Genomic DNA, 16,435 nt, shown 5'->3' with positions numbered 1-16,435 from the left:
TGTCAGTAACTTGATGAGCTAAATTCTTTCATATATACAAATCAAACACAATTGTATTTTTATGAATCTTGCAAAACCATAAGGTATAAGCAATTAAAAACTAATACTATGATTATAAATTCTGCCTGTGCAGTTATTATGACTTGGTAATAAGAAGACAAAATTTCAAAGGTGATATTTATTACTAAGTCCCAATTACAATGGGGCAAGAATGGGGCAAATGTTTAGAAAATAAACTTCCCTGAAACTTAGGTGAGGAAGATTATATAAGTGAACCCAGGAACTTTGTTTCCTAGTTCCTGCTTCCTATTACTTAAACAACTATAAGCTTTTAAAAGTTCTGCAACACTAATTTATTTTTAAAAAAGGGAAAAAAAAGTAAAATAGGTTACAAGGCCTGGCCACCTTCAGAGCCCAATGTGGACAACAGTAATCAAGTCAGGTCATCCTGCCATACTATGGAGATATGTTCATCAAATGAAGTTTTCCAGCCCCTTAATCATGCTGAGCAGTCATTTATAAAGATGGAAAACTATTTGAGACACAAGCAGTTATGTGATGTAATTCTGGTTGCTGGTGATAATAGGATTTCAGCTTGCAGGCTTTTGCTCCCCTCTGTGTCAGATTATTTTGCTACAGTGTTTACTAACGATGTCAGGGAAGTAAGACAAGAAGAAATTAAAATGGAAGGTATAGAACCAAACTTCCTAATGGTCCTTGATTCAGTATGCATATATAGGCTGCCCTGAGGTTTGTTTTTTTTTTTAAAAAAAAAAAAGCTAGCTAACATTGAGTGTCTTTTGGCTTGCTTTCTGCAGCTCTCACATGTGGTGGAAGCATGCTACGAGTTTTAAATGAAACAGCTTTATCCAGCCAATTCTCTTGGGATCTGTTCATTTGCTGATGCCCAAGGTTGTACAGATTTGCTTAAAGTGGCTCACAATTACGTGATGGAGCATTTCATGGAAGTCATTTGAAACTGGGAATTTGTGTTACACCCAGCTGGTGAAATTGCCAGGTTTTCAGCAGTGATGACATGAATATAACTAGTGAGGAGACCATACTGAATGCCCTTCTCACTTGGGTTCATCGTAACTTGAAACGAGGTGGAAAGGTCTCAGTAAACTTTTGGCTTACATAAAATAGTAAACATTGATTTGTAGTCAAATAACACCATGTATTTCAATATAATGCTTGTTTTTTAAAGAAAACTTCAGTTTGGGTTATTCTCTAATTTGATCATTATGTTAGAAGCTAAGTATCTTTTAAATTAAAATATTTAACTAAAAATAGCTAAAATGAAAACCAAAATATCTAAACCATCTGTTGCTCTGTAAAAACTACTTGTCTTCAATGCTGACTGCAGGTTTTTTTGTTTTTTTTTTGGTTTATTTTATTTATTTATTTTTTTACAAAGAGAGGCTGTCACTGTCACTATCATCCCATTGCTCATCGATTTGCTTGAGCGGGCACCAGTAATGTCTCCATTGTGAAACTTGTTACTGTTTCTGGCATATCGAATATGTCATGGATAGCTTGCCAGGCTCTGCCATGCAGGTGAGATACTCTCGGTAGCTTGTCAGGCTCTCTGAAAGGGGTGGAGGAACCGAACCCAGTTTGGCCTCGTGCAAGGCAAACGCCCTACTCGCTGTGCTATCACAAAGAGATTACCAGGTAGAAAATGAATATTGCCTTTGGATAGAAAATAAATAAATGTCTAGATCTTCACAATATTTGCAAATGCATAACTCACTTCAAAATACTGAAAAAAATACCACACAGAATTTAATACACTCAAAACTTTAATTATAAAGAACTTACTAATTAACAACCAAAAAAAGATTCATTTACATGGCACTCTTATGAGAGAATTCCACAGAAGATAAATATTGAGGAGCTCTCTCAGTGGGAAAAGAACAAGAGCATTGCTGCAGCTGTGAAAAGGACATAATTCAGTGCAGAGGCCTGGATGCAGCAATTTCCTTCTTCCCTTTCCTCAGCAAGACTTTCCAGACACTTTCCAAACACGACACTGCACTCTCGGGAAGGTAGAGATTTCAGAGCTCTTCATCAAGCTCCATCTGTAGCAAGCAACACTATTAATCCCACTTAGATGTTCTCCTCCTCATAGAACTGTTCCCCTCACTATCAATAGCTTCATAGAGGTCCTTTTTATTCTCTTGTGTTGCATGCAGATAACCAATATAAGCCACACAGAGTGAGAGAGTTATCAATCCGAAAGCCATTACAGGTTTGTTCTGTTAAGGAAAAAAAAATTATAAATCCCCATTAAGCCTAATAATTTGAAGAGACCTAAATATTTTATTAGGAAGTAAGAAATAAAAAATGAATGCCCTTTCTCTAGCCTGTGTTCATGGATGACTGGTAAAATGGCTTTCACGTAACATTAAACATGGCAAAAATGACAATGCATCGATCTTCCCTAGGAACCTATTCTACTGCCTCAAGAAATTTAGTGACAGGACAGATACTATATTGTTATAAAAACCTTGATTTACTGCTGAAAATCCAAGCCCTCAAGAAGCACTGCAATGCAACTGTAAATTTTTCTTTAAAGCAGCTTTTAAATATAGGATGTTCACAACTCCACAGTGTTTTATTTTGTCCAGCTATACATCACATGCTGTTTTTTTTGTTTGTTGGGTTTTTTTTTTTCTTGGTGGGTCACACCCAGCAATGCTCAGGGGTTACTCCGGGCTCTGCACTGAGGAATTACTTCTGGCGGTGCTTGGGGGACCATACTGGATGCGAGATCGAACCCAGGTCGGCTGTGTGCAAGGCAAATGCCCTATTGCTGTACTATCACTCCAGGCCCTGGCATGCTCCTTTTTTGAATGTTCACACTGCACAAACTAGCCTTTGACAGGTTAGTGTGAGTGCAAAGTTACCACACAAGTTTTAATTTGTGTTGTCTGTTTCTGGCATCATACCTGCTAAATTACCCACTATTTCAAATCTTAATTACCAGTGGAATAAAAGTTAAAGTTTTTCAGTTGGAGTCATAGATAAGAGCAGTTTAAGCCCTTTTAGTTTTTACAAGCTCAGAAGCTCAGAGAAGTTCAAATTAACATTTCTTGAAATGCATCTGGCTAGTGAAAAAACACATTACTTTAAAGATTTAAAAACATACTACCTTGGGGACTGAGACAGTATAACATGTAAGGCACTTGCCATGCATATGGCTGACCTGTATTCAATCTCTGGCATTTCATACGGTCCTTCAAGCACAGACATCCAGGAGTAATTCCTGAGTACAGTGCCAGGAGTAAACCCTGAGGATGGCTAGGTGTGGCCTTCAAAGTCAAATACCAAAACCAAAAAACTCCCCAAATAAAACCCAACCCATACTACTTGATTCAATGATTGCTAAACCAGTGGTCACACTGGTTACTATATTATAGGGGGGCTGGAGTGATAGCATAGCGGGTAGGGTGTTTGCCTTGCACTGGCCAACCCGGGTTCGAATCCCAGCATCTCATATGGTCCCCTGAGCACCGCCAGGGGTAATTCCTGAGTGCAGAGACAGGAGTAACCCCTGTGCATCGCCAGGTGTGACCCAAAAACCAAAAAAACAAACAAAAACCTATTTTACTATAATCTGAATAAAAAATTCAACAAATTAAAAATATTTTATAACCAAAATGCATTTACATTTCTATAAAAACAAGTCTGATCTATTTAAAAATAAAATTTACCAAATCAAATATATGCAATAATTTGTAATAAGAATATAATTCTTATTACATATTATATAAGAATATTATATAAGAATATATTATATAAGAATATAGTTCTCCAAGGATATAAATGTACATTTGAAAATTTCACCAAATGTTTGCATTGTCGCTGGTGGACTGAATGTAGCAAAAGGATACTGGTGAGGGTCTTTGGCATTTTGGTGGTAAGGTGCAGCAACTACACATCAGAACCATAAACATTAACATAAATGTAAACATGTGAACTAAAAAAATAATAAAGGCGGGAATTGTGTATAAAAATGATCAAATTTTGGGGGGCTGGAGTGATAGCACAGCGGGTAGGGCATTTGCCTTGCACTGGCCAACTCGGGTTCGAATCCCAGCATCCTATATGGTCCCCTGAGCACCGCCAGGGGTAATTCCTGAGTGCAGAGACAGGAGTAACCCCTGTAGATGGTGTGAGCCAAAAAGCAAAAAAGAAAAAAAGGATCAAATTTTCATTCTGATTTTTTTTTGGTTACAGTGAAGATTTTATTCAATAGTACCTGATCATACAATAAAAGTCATTCAAATTAATGCAACTATTAAGGTACACTTTGAATAGTTTAAACTGCAACTATTTTCATTATAATTTTCAAATGCCTTTAAAAATGAGGGCTTTTATAAGTGAATTTAGTGAAGCATCGTTTAGGATTTTCCTTCTACTTGCTTTTATTCACATGATCTCTAGTTATTTCCATAACAAAAGCAAATGTTACCATAAAATAAAAATTTTCTATTTCCAAAAACTTAGTTCAAAGAAACCTAAGTTCTCCTCCCGGACATATTTCTTACAGGCTTAATGAAGAGCTCTGGATTCACAGCTCGAAACAAAGTGGTTGTGCGGACCCCTCTGAGGCCTGGGTTTGGAAAGTCTTTCTCTTTGGGTGGTTCCTTTTTAATGGATGGTGGTTCAGGTACTGAAGACATCTTGATGTTTAATGATCTATTACCTAAAAAAAAATTTTTTTATTAACATTTTAGCATTCCTGTGAAAAGTTATACTCATGATGACATTTCTTTTGCATAGGTTTTTTTCTTTCTCTTTCTTTCTTTTTTTTTTGCTTTTTGGGTCACACCTGGCGATGCACAGGGGTTACTCCTGGCTTTGCATTCAGGAATTGCTCCTGGCAGTGCTCAGGGACCATATGGGATGCAGGGAATAGAACAACCAGGGTCGGCCGCATGCAAGGCAAACACCCTACCCGCTGTGCTATCACTCCAGCCCCTGCATAGCTCTTTTTTTAAAACTTCTATAGTCGTTTTTTTCTTTTTTTGCTTTTTGAGTCACACCTGGCAATGCTCAGTGGTTACTCCTGGCAGTGCTTGGGGGACCATATGTGATGCTGGGGATCAAACCTGGGTCAACTGCATGCATGACAAACCATCCTACTATTGCTCTGGTTCCAATAGTCATTCTCAAAAAAAAAATTGTCTAGCTATATTTCAAAACTGTCATTTTATTGCTTTGTATAATATACCACACATATAAATCATGCTTTTTGTTTTTTTGTTTGAAAAATAATTTTTTATATCTTAGAAATCCGGAAATTTGAGTTGCACTGTATCTTGTTCTATGGGGAAATGCCAGTGGGTACCCTTTATTTCTGGCACAATCGCCCAAATAAATGTATCCAAGAAAAATGTTAACATCTAGTGTACTTCCATGAAAATTCCTTAAATATCTCCATCACTTTCTCCAACTTCTTCCCTTTATTCCCCCTCTTCCCCACCTCCTGCATTGCAGGCAACTAGCACTTAGTGATTTGAAGATGACAAGTTAAATTCACTTTTGCCTATCCTCTTGTGACGGAATACACAAAGGAAAAAAAGAAGTAGAAGTAAAGGATATCCCTTTATAATGTGACAAGAAGATCCTGGCCAGAGTCAGAACTGATGTTTATTAAATGATATTTCCCTCGTTTAGTAAGATTCTTGCATAGGGAATCCAGGAACCATTAGAAACTAACATTAAATTACTCACTGGTATAAACTATATGACTATATTATATTGTGCATAAAAATTAAATCAAGATGAAATCAATAATGAATTTTAACGACTTTGGTAAACATTTAATTTTCACACATTTAATTTTGTAAAATAAGTTCAATAGAAAAATCAAACCTACCAACCCTAGATTAATGAGAGGGAACCTTCCCCAAAGTAAAAGTCATAGGGAACTGCAGGGAAATTATAGGAAAATATAGGCAAACCATCACTATATCACTGTCATCCCGTTGTTCATCGGTTTTCTCCATTGGGCACCAGTAACGTCTCTATTGTGAGACCTGTTATTGATTTTGGCATCTCGAACCCCCCATGGGTAGTTTGCCAGGCTCTGCTCAGCGGACAGGGTACTTGATACTCGGTAGCTTGCCGAGCTCTCCAACAGGGGTGGAGGAATCGAACCGGTCGGCTGCGTGCAAGGCAAACGCTCTGCTGTGCTATCGCTCCAGTCCCTGGAAGGAGCTTACCTTTATAAAATGGGCAGCATTATTTATTCAGGGACTTGCCAGAGTAGCCCACGTGAAGTCACATTTGAAAATTAAAAAAGATTTTATCTTACCATCGAAGTTCGGTTTTGTCCCATCTAGTCCAACCACCCTCCACCCCTCCACCCCGCTTTTAAAGAGCAACGCATCGCAAAAGCACTTGCGTGTCTGCCGACGAGAATGACTTCGCTCGACTCTCGCCCAGTTCGGTGCACCCCTATTGCACCACGTCCGCCCCCAGAGTGGCCTCGGGACTGTGCGTGTGCACGTTCCTGCAGCTGCAGGCTCTGCAGGGACCGCGGCGGGCCCTGCAGTGACCCGCAGGGTCGCCCGCGCTGGCACTGGCCAGCCCGGGAAGCGCGTCGGGCCGCGCCGCAGACACCGGGCTGGCTGCAGGGCAGAACGCCAGTTGGGACGGTTACAAAGGGGAAAGGCGCAGCTCCCGGGAGACCTCGGACAAAATCTGGGGGGAACAGGTGAGGGGGACGGGGTGTGGGAGGAGGGGTCGAGCTGCCTGAGTGCGCGGAGCCCAAAAACGTGCCGGGGGGGTCTGGATGGACCGGACGCGGGGTGAGGAACTGGGGGAGCACCGGGCACTAAGGTTGGTTACGCGCCCGGCAGCCCAGCTCAAAGCACGGCGGCCTCTCGACTCAGCCGCTCGCCGGCGCTCACCTGACACCAGGTCACCTCCGCTCGGTACCGGACCACTTGGTACCGGTTCCGCGCCACCTCGCCTCCACCTGCGGGAACGAGCGGCTCAGCGAGCCTTCGTCGGCTCCGCGTGCAGCGCCGCCGACAGCCTGGGAGGCTGCATGGCAGGGACGCGGCGGGCCTCAAAGCAGGGCTCAGGCGCCGCCGCTGGCCAGGCGACTTTGGTGGGGGGGGTTTATTTCTTACCTTTCTTTCCTTTTCAGCTCGCCTTCCTCCGCACCCCACCCCGTCCCCTCACATTCAAATAATCTTCCAGCTTCGTGTACAAACTTCTTATAAAGGAGTTTACAAGGGAGACATTAAATGTAGTTAACGGACGTGGAAAGTGTTCTGATTTGAGAAAGCAGCCTTAGGTCCGGGTACCTTGGTTTCAGGTGCTCAGGAACTTAAAGGGACACTTAGGGCCAGGGTCTGCACACATGCGTTGCACCAGGAGCCAGAGCTCAGACCTTAGAACCACTCAGACACACCCCTGAGCACCTACTCAGGAGTCACCCCACCCCCCAGCCCCGCTCTATCTGCCTATCCGTGTCCCCCTCCCCCCCATACCCCACTCCCAGTCCCACTCCCAAAGGAAACGTAAAGGAATAAAGATATAGCTAATACTCTACTGCTCTGTTAGGATCTTAAGGTTCCAAGAAGGAAGATAACACAGGCTGAGGGGTAACAATAGCCATGAATGTTGTTTTGCTCCATTCATAGTTTGCTGATAAATTTGTTGCTATACAAACTACGTTAAATGAAATAGAATGGCACGTTCTAGATTTTTCCATGAAATTATGTAAAGCTTCTGCAAGTGGATTTTGAGTTTAAAACTTGTCCAATCGGTTTGAGAGATAGCTGAGCGGGCAAGGCATTTGCTTGCTTTGCACGTGGCTGACCTAGGGTCCATCCCAGGGGGTATGGTCCTTTGAACCCCTCCAGGAATGATCCCTAAATACAACCAGGAGTGGCTCATAAACCAAACTAAGAATAAATACATAAAACTGTCCTCTCAGGGCTGGAGCGATAGCACAGTGGGTAGGGCATTTGCCTTGCACCTGGCCGACCGGGGTTCAACTCCCAGCATCCCATATGGTCCCCCAAGCACCACCAGGAGTAATTTCTGAGTTCAAAGCCAGGAGTAATCCCTGTGCATCGCCGGGTGTAACCCAAAAAGCTCCCCCTCCCCCAAAAAACTGTCCTCAAGTTGTATTAACTTAATGTTATTTGATGTTTAATATTTAGTTGATTGACATCTAATATAGTAACAGTATAGTCAATCTTCTGACAAAGTATGCTAAAGTTTAATTTAAAAGATGCTTTATAAAAGGGGGGGGGCAAAGCAATAGCACAGCAGGTAGGGCATTTGCCTTGCACACGGTTGACCTGAGTTCAATCTCCGGCATCCCATATGGTTCCCGGAGCACTGCCAGGAGTAATTCCTGAGTGCAGAGCCAGGAGTAACCCCTGAGCATTGCCGGGTGTGACCCAAAAAGAAAAAAAGATGCTTTATAGTGAAATGAAAGGTACTCTATATCACTAATTATCAGGGAAATACAAATCCAAACCATGGAGAATATTACATCATTCCTCTTAGAATGGCTATCATTAAAAATACAGAAAACAAGTGTAGGAAAAGGGCCTGTGACAACTTTTTGGAATAGAACATGACCACCTATAAAAAACACAAACGCTTGCGCGCGGAAGGGTGCGATGATGTGTGTGTGTGTTCACGGGCTCTCGGGGCAGCTCTCTCTCTCCTTTCCTCTCCTCTCTCTCTTTCCTCTCTCCTCTCTCCTCTCTCTCTCTCCCCCCCCCCTTGTGCTCTGCTTCTGTGTGTGCTGCTGCGCTCTCTTCTGTCTGTCTCTCTGTCTATGTAGTTTCTCCTCTGGTCTCTTCTTGATGTAGGCAGGTAGGTAGGGAAAGGCCCTTGGCAATGAAACTTAGATTATCAAAGTCTCCGGGAAGGAGAATCTTTTTTTTTTTTAATAATTTATTTATTTTTAATTAAAGAATCACCGTGAGGGTACAGTTACAGATTTATACACTTTTGTGCTTATACTTCCCTCATACAAAGTTCGGGAACCCATCCCTTCACCAGTGCCCATTCTCCACCACCCGTAAACCCGGCGTCCCTCCCACCCTCCCCAATCCCATCTCCCCCCCACCCCACCCTGCCACTGTGGCAGGGCATTCCCTTCTGTTCTCTCTCTCTAATTAGCTGTTGTGGTTTGCAATAAAGGTGTTGAGTGGCCGCTGTGCTCAGTCTCTAGCCCTCATTCAGCCCGCAACTCCCTTCCCCCACATGGCCTTCAACTACAATGTAGTTGGTGATCGCTTCTCTGAGTTGCCCTTTCCCCGGAACGTGAGGCCAGCCGCGAAGCCATGGGGTCCACCTCCTGGTACTTATTTCTACGATTCTTGGGTATTAGTCTCCCACTCTGATATTCTATATACCATAGATGAGTGCAGTCTTTCTATGTCTGTCTCTCTCTTTCTGACTCATTTCACTCAGCATGAAACTTTTCATGCCCATCCACTTAACTACAAAATTCTTGACTTCCTTTTTTCTAACAGCTACATAGTATTCCATTGTATAGATGTACCAAAGTTTCCTCAACCAGTCATCCGTTTTGGGGCATTCGGGTTTTTTCCAGATTCTGGCTATTGTAAACAGTGCTGCGATGAACATACATGTGCAGATGTTGTTTCGATTGTACTTTTTTGCCTCTCTGGGATATATTCCCAGCAGTGGTATTGCTGGGTCAAATGGGAGCTCAACCTCTAGTTTTCTGAGAATCGTCCATACTGTTTTCCAAAAGGGCTGAACTAGCCGGCAGGGAAGGAGAATCTTAAGGACTGATCCACCTTGTGGATTCAGAAAACAAAAGACCAGATAAGACCACCATCAGCAGACCCTGAGAGGTTGGACCCCTCCCCATGCTCTCAGGCCTCTCCCATAATCTGATTAAAATGTGATCCGGCTTAAAGAAGACCACCACATTCCCAACCTCCCTGGTAACCTCCTTAGCAACGGACTTTTACCTGGAAAAAAGCCCCACGTGGGTACAGGTTGAAGAAACCCTATAAAAGACACCTTGAACAAAGGAAGGGTGCGCATATGCTGCCTGAGCCCATGTGCTGCTTGTGCTACGTGGCCGAGCACATGTGGTTCCCGAGCTCACGTGTCGCCTGCATCTTCCCGCTTGAGATGTGTACTTTCATGCTTTTGTGTCTAGTGCTAGGATGTGTATAGAGCTCTCTCCACCCTTGGAGAAGCCCGCATTCTTTCTTGAATGCATTATTCTTACTATTCTCTCTCCCACTTATCCCTCCTTCCCTCAAAAACCTCTAAATAAAATCTGTTTACTTCACTGCTTGTCTACTGCTGAAATTCTTTACTGCTAGCGAGACAAGAACCCAGTAACCCTGGTTCTGGGTGGTAGAGGCAGTTGGGGAGAAAGTGACCATCTAGCTCCTCCCTGCTTCACATAAGTCACCCGTGGGGCTCACCGACATCATTCTGACCTCTCTCTTGTCTCTGCTTCTGTGTCTTCTCTCTTGCTTCTTTGTCCTCTCTCTTGCCTCTTTGTCTTCTCTACTTCTTCTGTCTTCTCTCTCCGATTCTGTGTCTTCTTCCCTCTGTGTCTTCTCCCTGCTTCTGTGTCTTCTCCCTGCTTCTGTGTCTTCTCCTACAGTCTTAGTTTATATAGCAATCACATAGGGTGGTGACACAAAGGTGGGTTGAACATTAACAAATCAACAAAGAGGGGTAAGACCACTTCTCCAGGAGATTAACAAAATCTCATCTAAGGAGATTACTCTAGATTACGAGGAGATCCATTTATGGAAGGGATCCCATCCTGAGTGTGTCACTTTCTTCTTTCCTCAGCTAGTAATCCATTTCATTAGTTGTAGGAAATATACTTCTAATATTTCTAACAATGTCATTCTGTATGAGCACAGTAAGAGATATATCAAACTTAAATTTTGGTTCTTCCTGAATATAGTGACATCTCACTATATTCTCTAGACCACAGTCCTTAAGTCAAGTTAGTCTTCCTAACCCCAGCAGGGTCCTAGTCTCGTCGTTACTTTTGGATCATGACAGTATTTTTCTATGACCATGCTCTGAACTTACAGTTGAGTACTGTGGCGCTTTGGTCTGGCCCATTTTGATGCCAGGGTAGCTCACAGCTTGCCCTGGATCCACTCTGTTCTTTGTTGGGACCCTGCTTTTGGGGTTCTAGGAATTAAGGGCAACTGAGTCGAGAAAGCAGATGCCCAAGAGTAAATATTATTGGAGTCAATCAGCTCCCAAGTTATAAAGCATATTATTAACTGTCTTCCTGTATCCATACAGAAAGGACATTGCTTTAAGGTAAACTAAGTTCCCTGCTTCAAGGCTAAAAGGACAAACCCAATGTTATCCTACAGCCACCCACTATGGAAAGTAGTGTAGAGATTTCCTTTAAAAAGTTCAAACCAACAACCTTATGATCTAGCAACATCATTTCTGGGTATATAGAAAAGGGAAATGAAAACTGAATCTCCAAGTGATATCTGTACTCCCATTTTTTTGCAGTTATTCACAATCATCAAGATATGAAAACAACCTAGATGCCCACCAATAAATTGATGGATAAGGTAGGCAAGGATTGCATAACGCTCTCTCTCTCTCTTGCTTGCTCACTCTCTCTCCCTCTCCTCTCTCTCTTTCTCTCTCTCCCCCTCCCTCCCTCTCTCTCTCTCTGAACATTTATTCAATCATGAGAAAAAAAATCATCTCACCATTTGCAACAACATAGAAGGAAAGATGGAACTTGTAGTCATGATACTACTAGGGTTTGTTTTTTAAATTTTTTCAATGGCAGATAGAAACAAATACTGTAGATCACTTATATGTGGAATCCTGAAAAGTGTATGCCCAGAAACAGAACCTAGAATGGGAGTTTCTGAGGAGTGGGGAAATGGGAAGATTTGATAAAGGGTATGTTAAATTTATTAAACCTGGTGGCTACTAAACAGAAGTGATTATACTGCTTTGGTAACCTATGAAAGTAAGTCAAAACCAAAACTTCTAAATGTCTCAATATTTAAAAAGTAAAATCAAAGAGTGACCAATCACAAACATACAACTAGGCTTCAAGCTACAGTCAGTCAAATACTGTTCCCACATTTTCTTGATTAAGTAATTCCCAGCTTCTGTTCGGGGAGTACTTCTTCTATTTTGGTGCTGCCTACTCAAACCAACTTTTGCTCAAGTAAACTCTTAGTTATTTTAATATGCTTCAGTTTCTCCTTTTTGGGGGGGACTGTTGGGGCATGCCGGGCAATACTCAAGGGCCACACCTGGTTGGTGATTAGTGCCAGATGCCATTCTGGGATTCAAACCAGTATCTCTGCAGCCACATGCTAGGAAAGTGCCTTAACTATCTTCTCTTTTTTGGGTCACACCTGGTAATGCACAGGGGTCACTCCTGGCTCTGTACTCAGGAATTACCCTTGGTGGTGCTCAGGGGACCATATAGGATGCTGGAAATCAACCCGGGTCGGCCACATGCAAGGCAAACATCCTATCCACTGTGCTATTGCTCCAGCCCCCAAAAGTGCCTTAACTTTTGTACTCTCTCTGAACCCTATTTTCCTTTATTCCCCCTTTTGGGTTTTGTGGTCAGATCTGGAAATGCTCAGGGTTTACTCCTGGCTCTGTGCTCTGGAGTCACTCCTAAAGGACTTAGGGGACCATATGGGCTACTAGGCATTGAACCTGGGTCTACCCTGTGCAAGGCAAGTGCTTACCCACTGTATTACCTCTCCAGCTCTTCAGTTTATCTTTTAATAGAACAAGCTTTCAGCAATTAGATCAATAAGTTTTGAGGGATCTAATGTACAGAATAGTCATGATAGTCATTATTAATATGATATGACATAACTGACCATTGATGAGAGTAAAGTGTTCTCACTACAAAAAATAAGTAAATTATATGTTGTGATGTGGGTGTTAGCTAATGCTATCTATGATGGGGATCATTTTGTAATATGTATGCATTAAATAATTTTGTTTTAGATCCTGAACTTGCATGATGTTGTGTCAATTAATCTCACTATAGCTAGAAATGTTGCCCTCAATATCAATTTGGAGGTTTACCAAGCATATACTAACTGTCAGATTATTTGCAAATATCACTCCAGACAAACAGGCTGTTAGTGCAATGGCCATAGAACAACTGGGGGCTATACAACATTATTTCATTGTATCATGAACATGAACTGTATTTTCTGCTTATCCCTCAGAGTTCTCCTTACAAATAAGTAAAATTACATATATCACTATGGAAACAAGCACGTTCACTATCATGATTGATTTTGAAATGATCAGGCAAAAGAGTAAATGACACACAAGAACACGTGTGAAACAAGCATAAACAGAGGTAAAGACATCAGAGGAAAGTCTAGATACCTGGCTAATCTCATGGATATGATTACAATGGAAATGCTATGAATAAGTAACATTTCTTTCCAATGCTTTTAAGAAATTACATTAACGATAGACACCGGTCTGAATTTTAAACAGCACCATCAATATTTAATAGTATTTAACAGGAGGTTTGGTATTTGCTAGGATTAGGGGGTTTTATTATTTGATGAGGATAAGTTGCATTAAGCAAATTTCATCTATGCGAATATGCATTCAAATTTACAAAAGATATCTATTTTAATCAGGAGTTCTTAAAGTGTACAGATGGAACAACACTGGTGGGACTTCCTGGGAGAAATATCTGGTGTGTTGGTACTTTTTAAAGTGAGGAATTAAAAAAAATTTTTAAAAATAAAGTGAGGAATTAATAATTCATAGCATTTCATTTAAAATATAAATTAATTCATAGGTGTTCTGTTGCTTTTTTTTCCTTTTTGGCCTTCTTTTGTATCTGTGGGGCTGGAGCGATAGCACAGCAGGAAGGGTGTTTGCCTTACATGCGGCCAACCTGGGTTTGATTCCTCCACCTCTCTCGGAGAGCCCGGCAAGCTACCAAGAGTATCTCACCCACAAGGCAGAGCCTGGCAAGCTACCTGTGGCATATTCAATATGCCAAAAACAGTAACAACAAGTCCCACAGTGGAGATGTTACTGGTGCCCGCTCGAGCAAATCGATGAGCAATGGGATGACAGTGACAGTGACAGTTTGTATCTGTGGCTGCACCTGGCAATGCTTAGTGACTACTGCAAGTTTGGTATGGGAGACCATGTGATTCTGGGAATTGAACCAGGCCTCCCTTCTGCAAAGCTTGTACTCCAGCCCTTTGCACCATCTTCTGCACCCTACTAATGTTGATTTTATAAATACAAGCCTGCCCTTTTCCTCTAGTATTAAGCTGAGCCCAATTAGGTAATATATCTAATATAAATAAGCTTTGGGGCTAACTCTATTATAGGGATTACTGGCTAATTACAAAAAAAATCATATTGTGGTAGACTGCAAAATTGTGCCAACTCTTCATCTCCATTGGCCAGCCCTACACACTTGTCCACACACTTCTCCAAGCCCTCCCCCTCTAACTCTGGGAGTAGCCTTGTGACTTAAACTGTCTAGCGTACAAGCAAATGGCAAGCAGAGGCTAGAAAATCTCTCTGGCCCAGATCATTTCAGCTGTGGTAAGAATACAATGACCTGGGACCCTCTGTGCCTAAAGACTTTGATTCCAGAGACCTAACACTTTCGGGCATCCAGAGCAGCTTCTAAAAACAATGCACTGGGACTGCGAACTGGGCTATGCAATTTCTGGTAGAATTTTCCCTGGACTTTATACAGAAGTCCAAAACTGCGCGGACGCTGCTGCATCCTCGCGACTTAACATCTATTATTGTCAGCTCTGTGAAATGGTTCCTTTTGAACAGGTCTGACTTGGGGGGAAAATCCAAATAATAACAGTAAGTTTTTATTGAAATATTGAAGGTTATTAATGTAGCAGCCACCTCTCTGGACTGTGAACTAAGCAAAAGCTGCACGCTGGCCAACGCGGCATGGCGTACACCATACTATGAGGCGTGGGAAGGGGGATGAGGGGGGGAAAAAAAGGGAAAAGGAAAAAGGAAAAAAAAGAGTTATGTACTTGTAGCAGTGGGGCTACATATCTCTTCATTCCCAGCAATGGAAAACTAATTATCAAATGCTTCCTTGGTAGTAGGTCTGTCTCTCTTGGGTGGAAACTCCAACAACTATAGTGAGTTGTGTGTTGAAATATGGAACGTAATCAAAGTAAAGAGAAAATGAAGTGAAATTCATTAGTTATACAGTAGGGGGTAGGGGGTGGGGGCGGGGGGTATACTGGGGTTTTTGGTGGTGGGATATGGGCACTGGTGAAGGGATGGGTGTTTGAATATTGTATAACTGAGACATAAACCTGAGAACTTTGTAACTTTCCACATGGTGATTCAATAAAAAGTTTTAAAAAAAAAGAATACAATGACCTGTGCAGGGTTTATGGAAGCACAAAAGTTGGTGTAAGTTCTATCTGGAAGGTTGTATTCTCGAAGCACTGAAGACTGAGGTGAGTCAGATTCAGAAGGCACTAATCAGGGCAAGGTCATCAGGAAAAAAAGGAATTTAGGGGAAGTGAAACAATAAAAATAGGCCTTTTGGTGAGAAACCATGTAGTCTGATATAGTTTAATACTCACCTGGGAGTGAAAGATAAAATGAACAATGGACAGAAATGACAAGGGTAGTCTAGAGCACTCATATCCCCAACCAGAGATGTGTACACCATTGTGAAGGCCATAAACAGTGACTAAAATTATTTAAACCCAGAGTGACATGGCCAAATTTGGATTTAACAGAATAGGATGGGCTAAAGGGCATTGTCCTTACTAATTTGAAAACCAGTGTAGTGCTGGGGATGTTGCTTAGTGATCTGAGCACATGTCTTGCATGTCTGAAGTCCCAGTTTCATCTTTTGCATAAGCGCGTGCATGCGCGCACGCACACACACACACACACACACACACATACATTCACAAAATGTAGGTTAAAAACTAACCCCCCCTCTAAATTATTGTTCTTCTTTGTAAAACACAAATCACATCAAGTCACTCTTCTGCTGAACATTTTCTGATGGCACACTTTTCTACTCTGCTCTTTGCCTCACATATACTTATCATTCATAACAATAATCAGGGAAGACATCGTTGGCCTTTAGAAATTATATTCTTTGGCCACTGACTCCAGGAGAATTACAGCTATGCAGGAATAAGGTTCTCCTTTGGGGGTCTTGAGGCAGGCGAAGAAGCTCCTTTTTTAAAAAAGAAAAGGAGCTTCCTTTTCTGAAAAGGAGAATGTAACAGTATGACCATGAGCCTCTACCCTTGGAACGAGCAAATTTCACCTACAACATCCCAAAACTTTTGTGTCATTTATAGAAGTTGCCAGAAAAGGAACTGCTCTCTTGCTTAGATTGAAATTTTATGCATCATTTAATGGACACAGAAGG

At 41.9% G+C, this 16,435-nt stretch overlaps 2 protein-coding genes across 2 annotated transcripts in view; both read right to left on the bottom strand.

Moving 5' to 3' along the window:
* The window catches only part of C4H6orf163 (chromosome 4 C6orf163 homolog), a 53,089-nt gene that overhangs the window by 32,611 nt on the left and 4,043 nt on the right, over nucleotides 1-16,435 (bottom strand). The window lies entirely within an intron of this gene.
* Nucleotides 1,793-7,018, bottom strand: SMIM8 (small integral membrane protein 8). Its single transcript, XM_055135964.1, has 3 exons — nucleotides 6,924-7,018; nucleotides 4,554-4,711; nucleotides 1,793-2,258 (listed from the first exon to the last, which is right to left on the bottom strand). The coding sequence occupies exons 2-3, from the start codon at nucleotides 4,686-4,688 to the stop codon at nucleotides 2,100-2,102; spliced, it is 294 nt and encodes a 97-aa protein (XP_054991939.1). The 5' UTR covers nucleotides 4,689-4,711; nucleotides 6,924-7,018; the 3' UTR covers nucleotides 1,793-2,099.

The sequence above is a fragment of the Sorex araneus genome, chromosome 4 (genome assembly GCF_027595985.1).
Source record: "Sorex araneus isolate mSorAra2 chromosome 4, mSorAra2.pri, whole genome shotgun sequence".
In the NCBI taxonomy this organism is placed as follows: domain Eukaryota; kingdom Metazoa; phylum Chordata; class Mammalia; order Eulipotyphla; family Soricidae; genus Sorex; species Sorex araneus.
Note: the sequence above shows the minus strand (reverse complement) of the source record. Positions and strands in the feature narration are given on the sequence as shown.

Bases quoted from the DNA above. Each gene is read 5' to 3' on its own strand.
- SMIM8 (XM_055135964.1), bottom strand. From the start codon at position 4,688: ATGTCTTCAGTACCTGAACCACCATCCATTAAAAAGGAACCACCCAAA. The intron at 2,259-4,553 runs GTAAGAAATATG...TTTCCTTAACAG, and splicing joins CAGAGCTCTTCATTAAGCCT to AACAAACCTGTAATGGCTTT.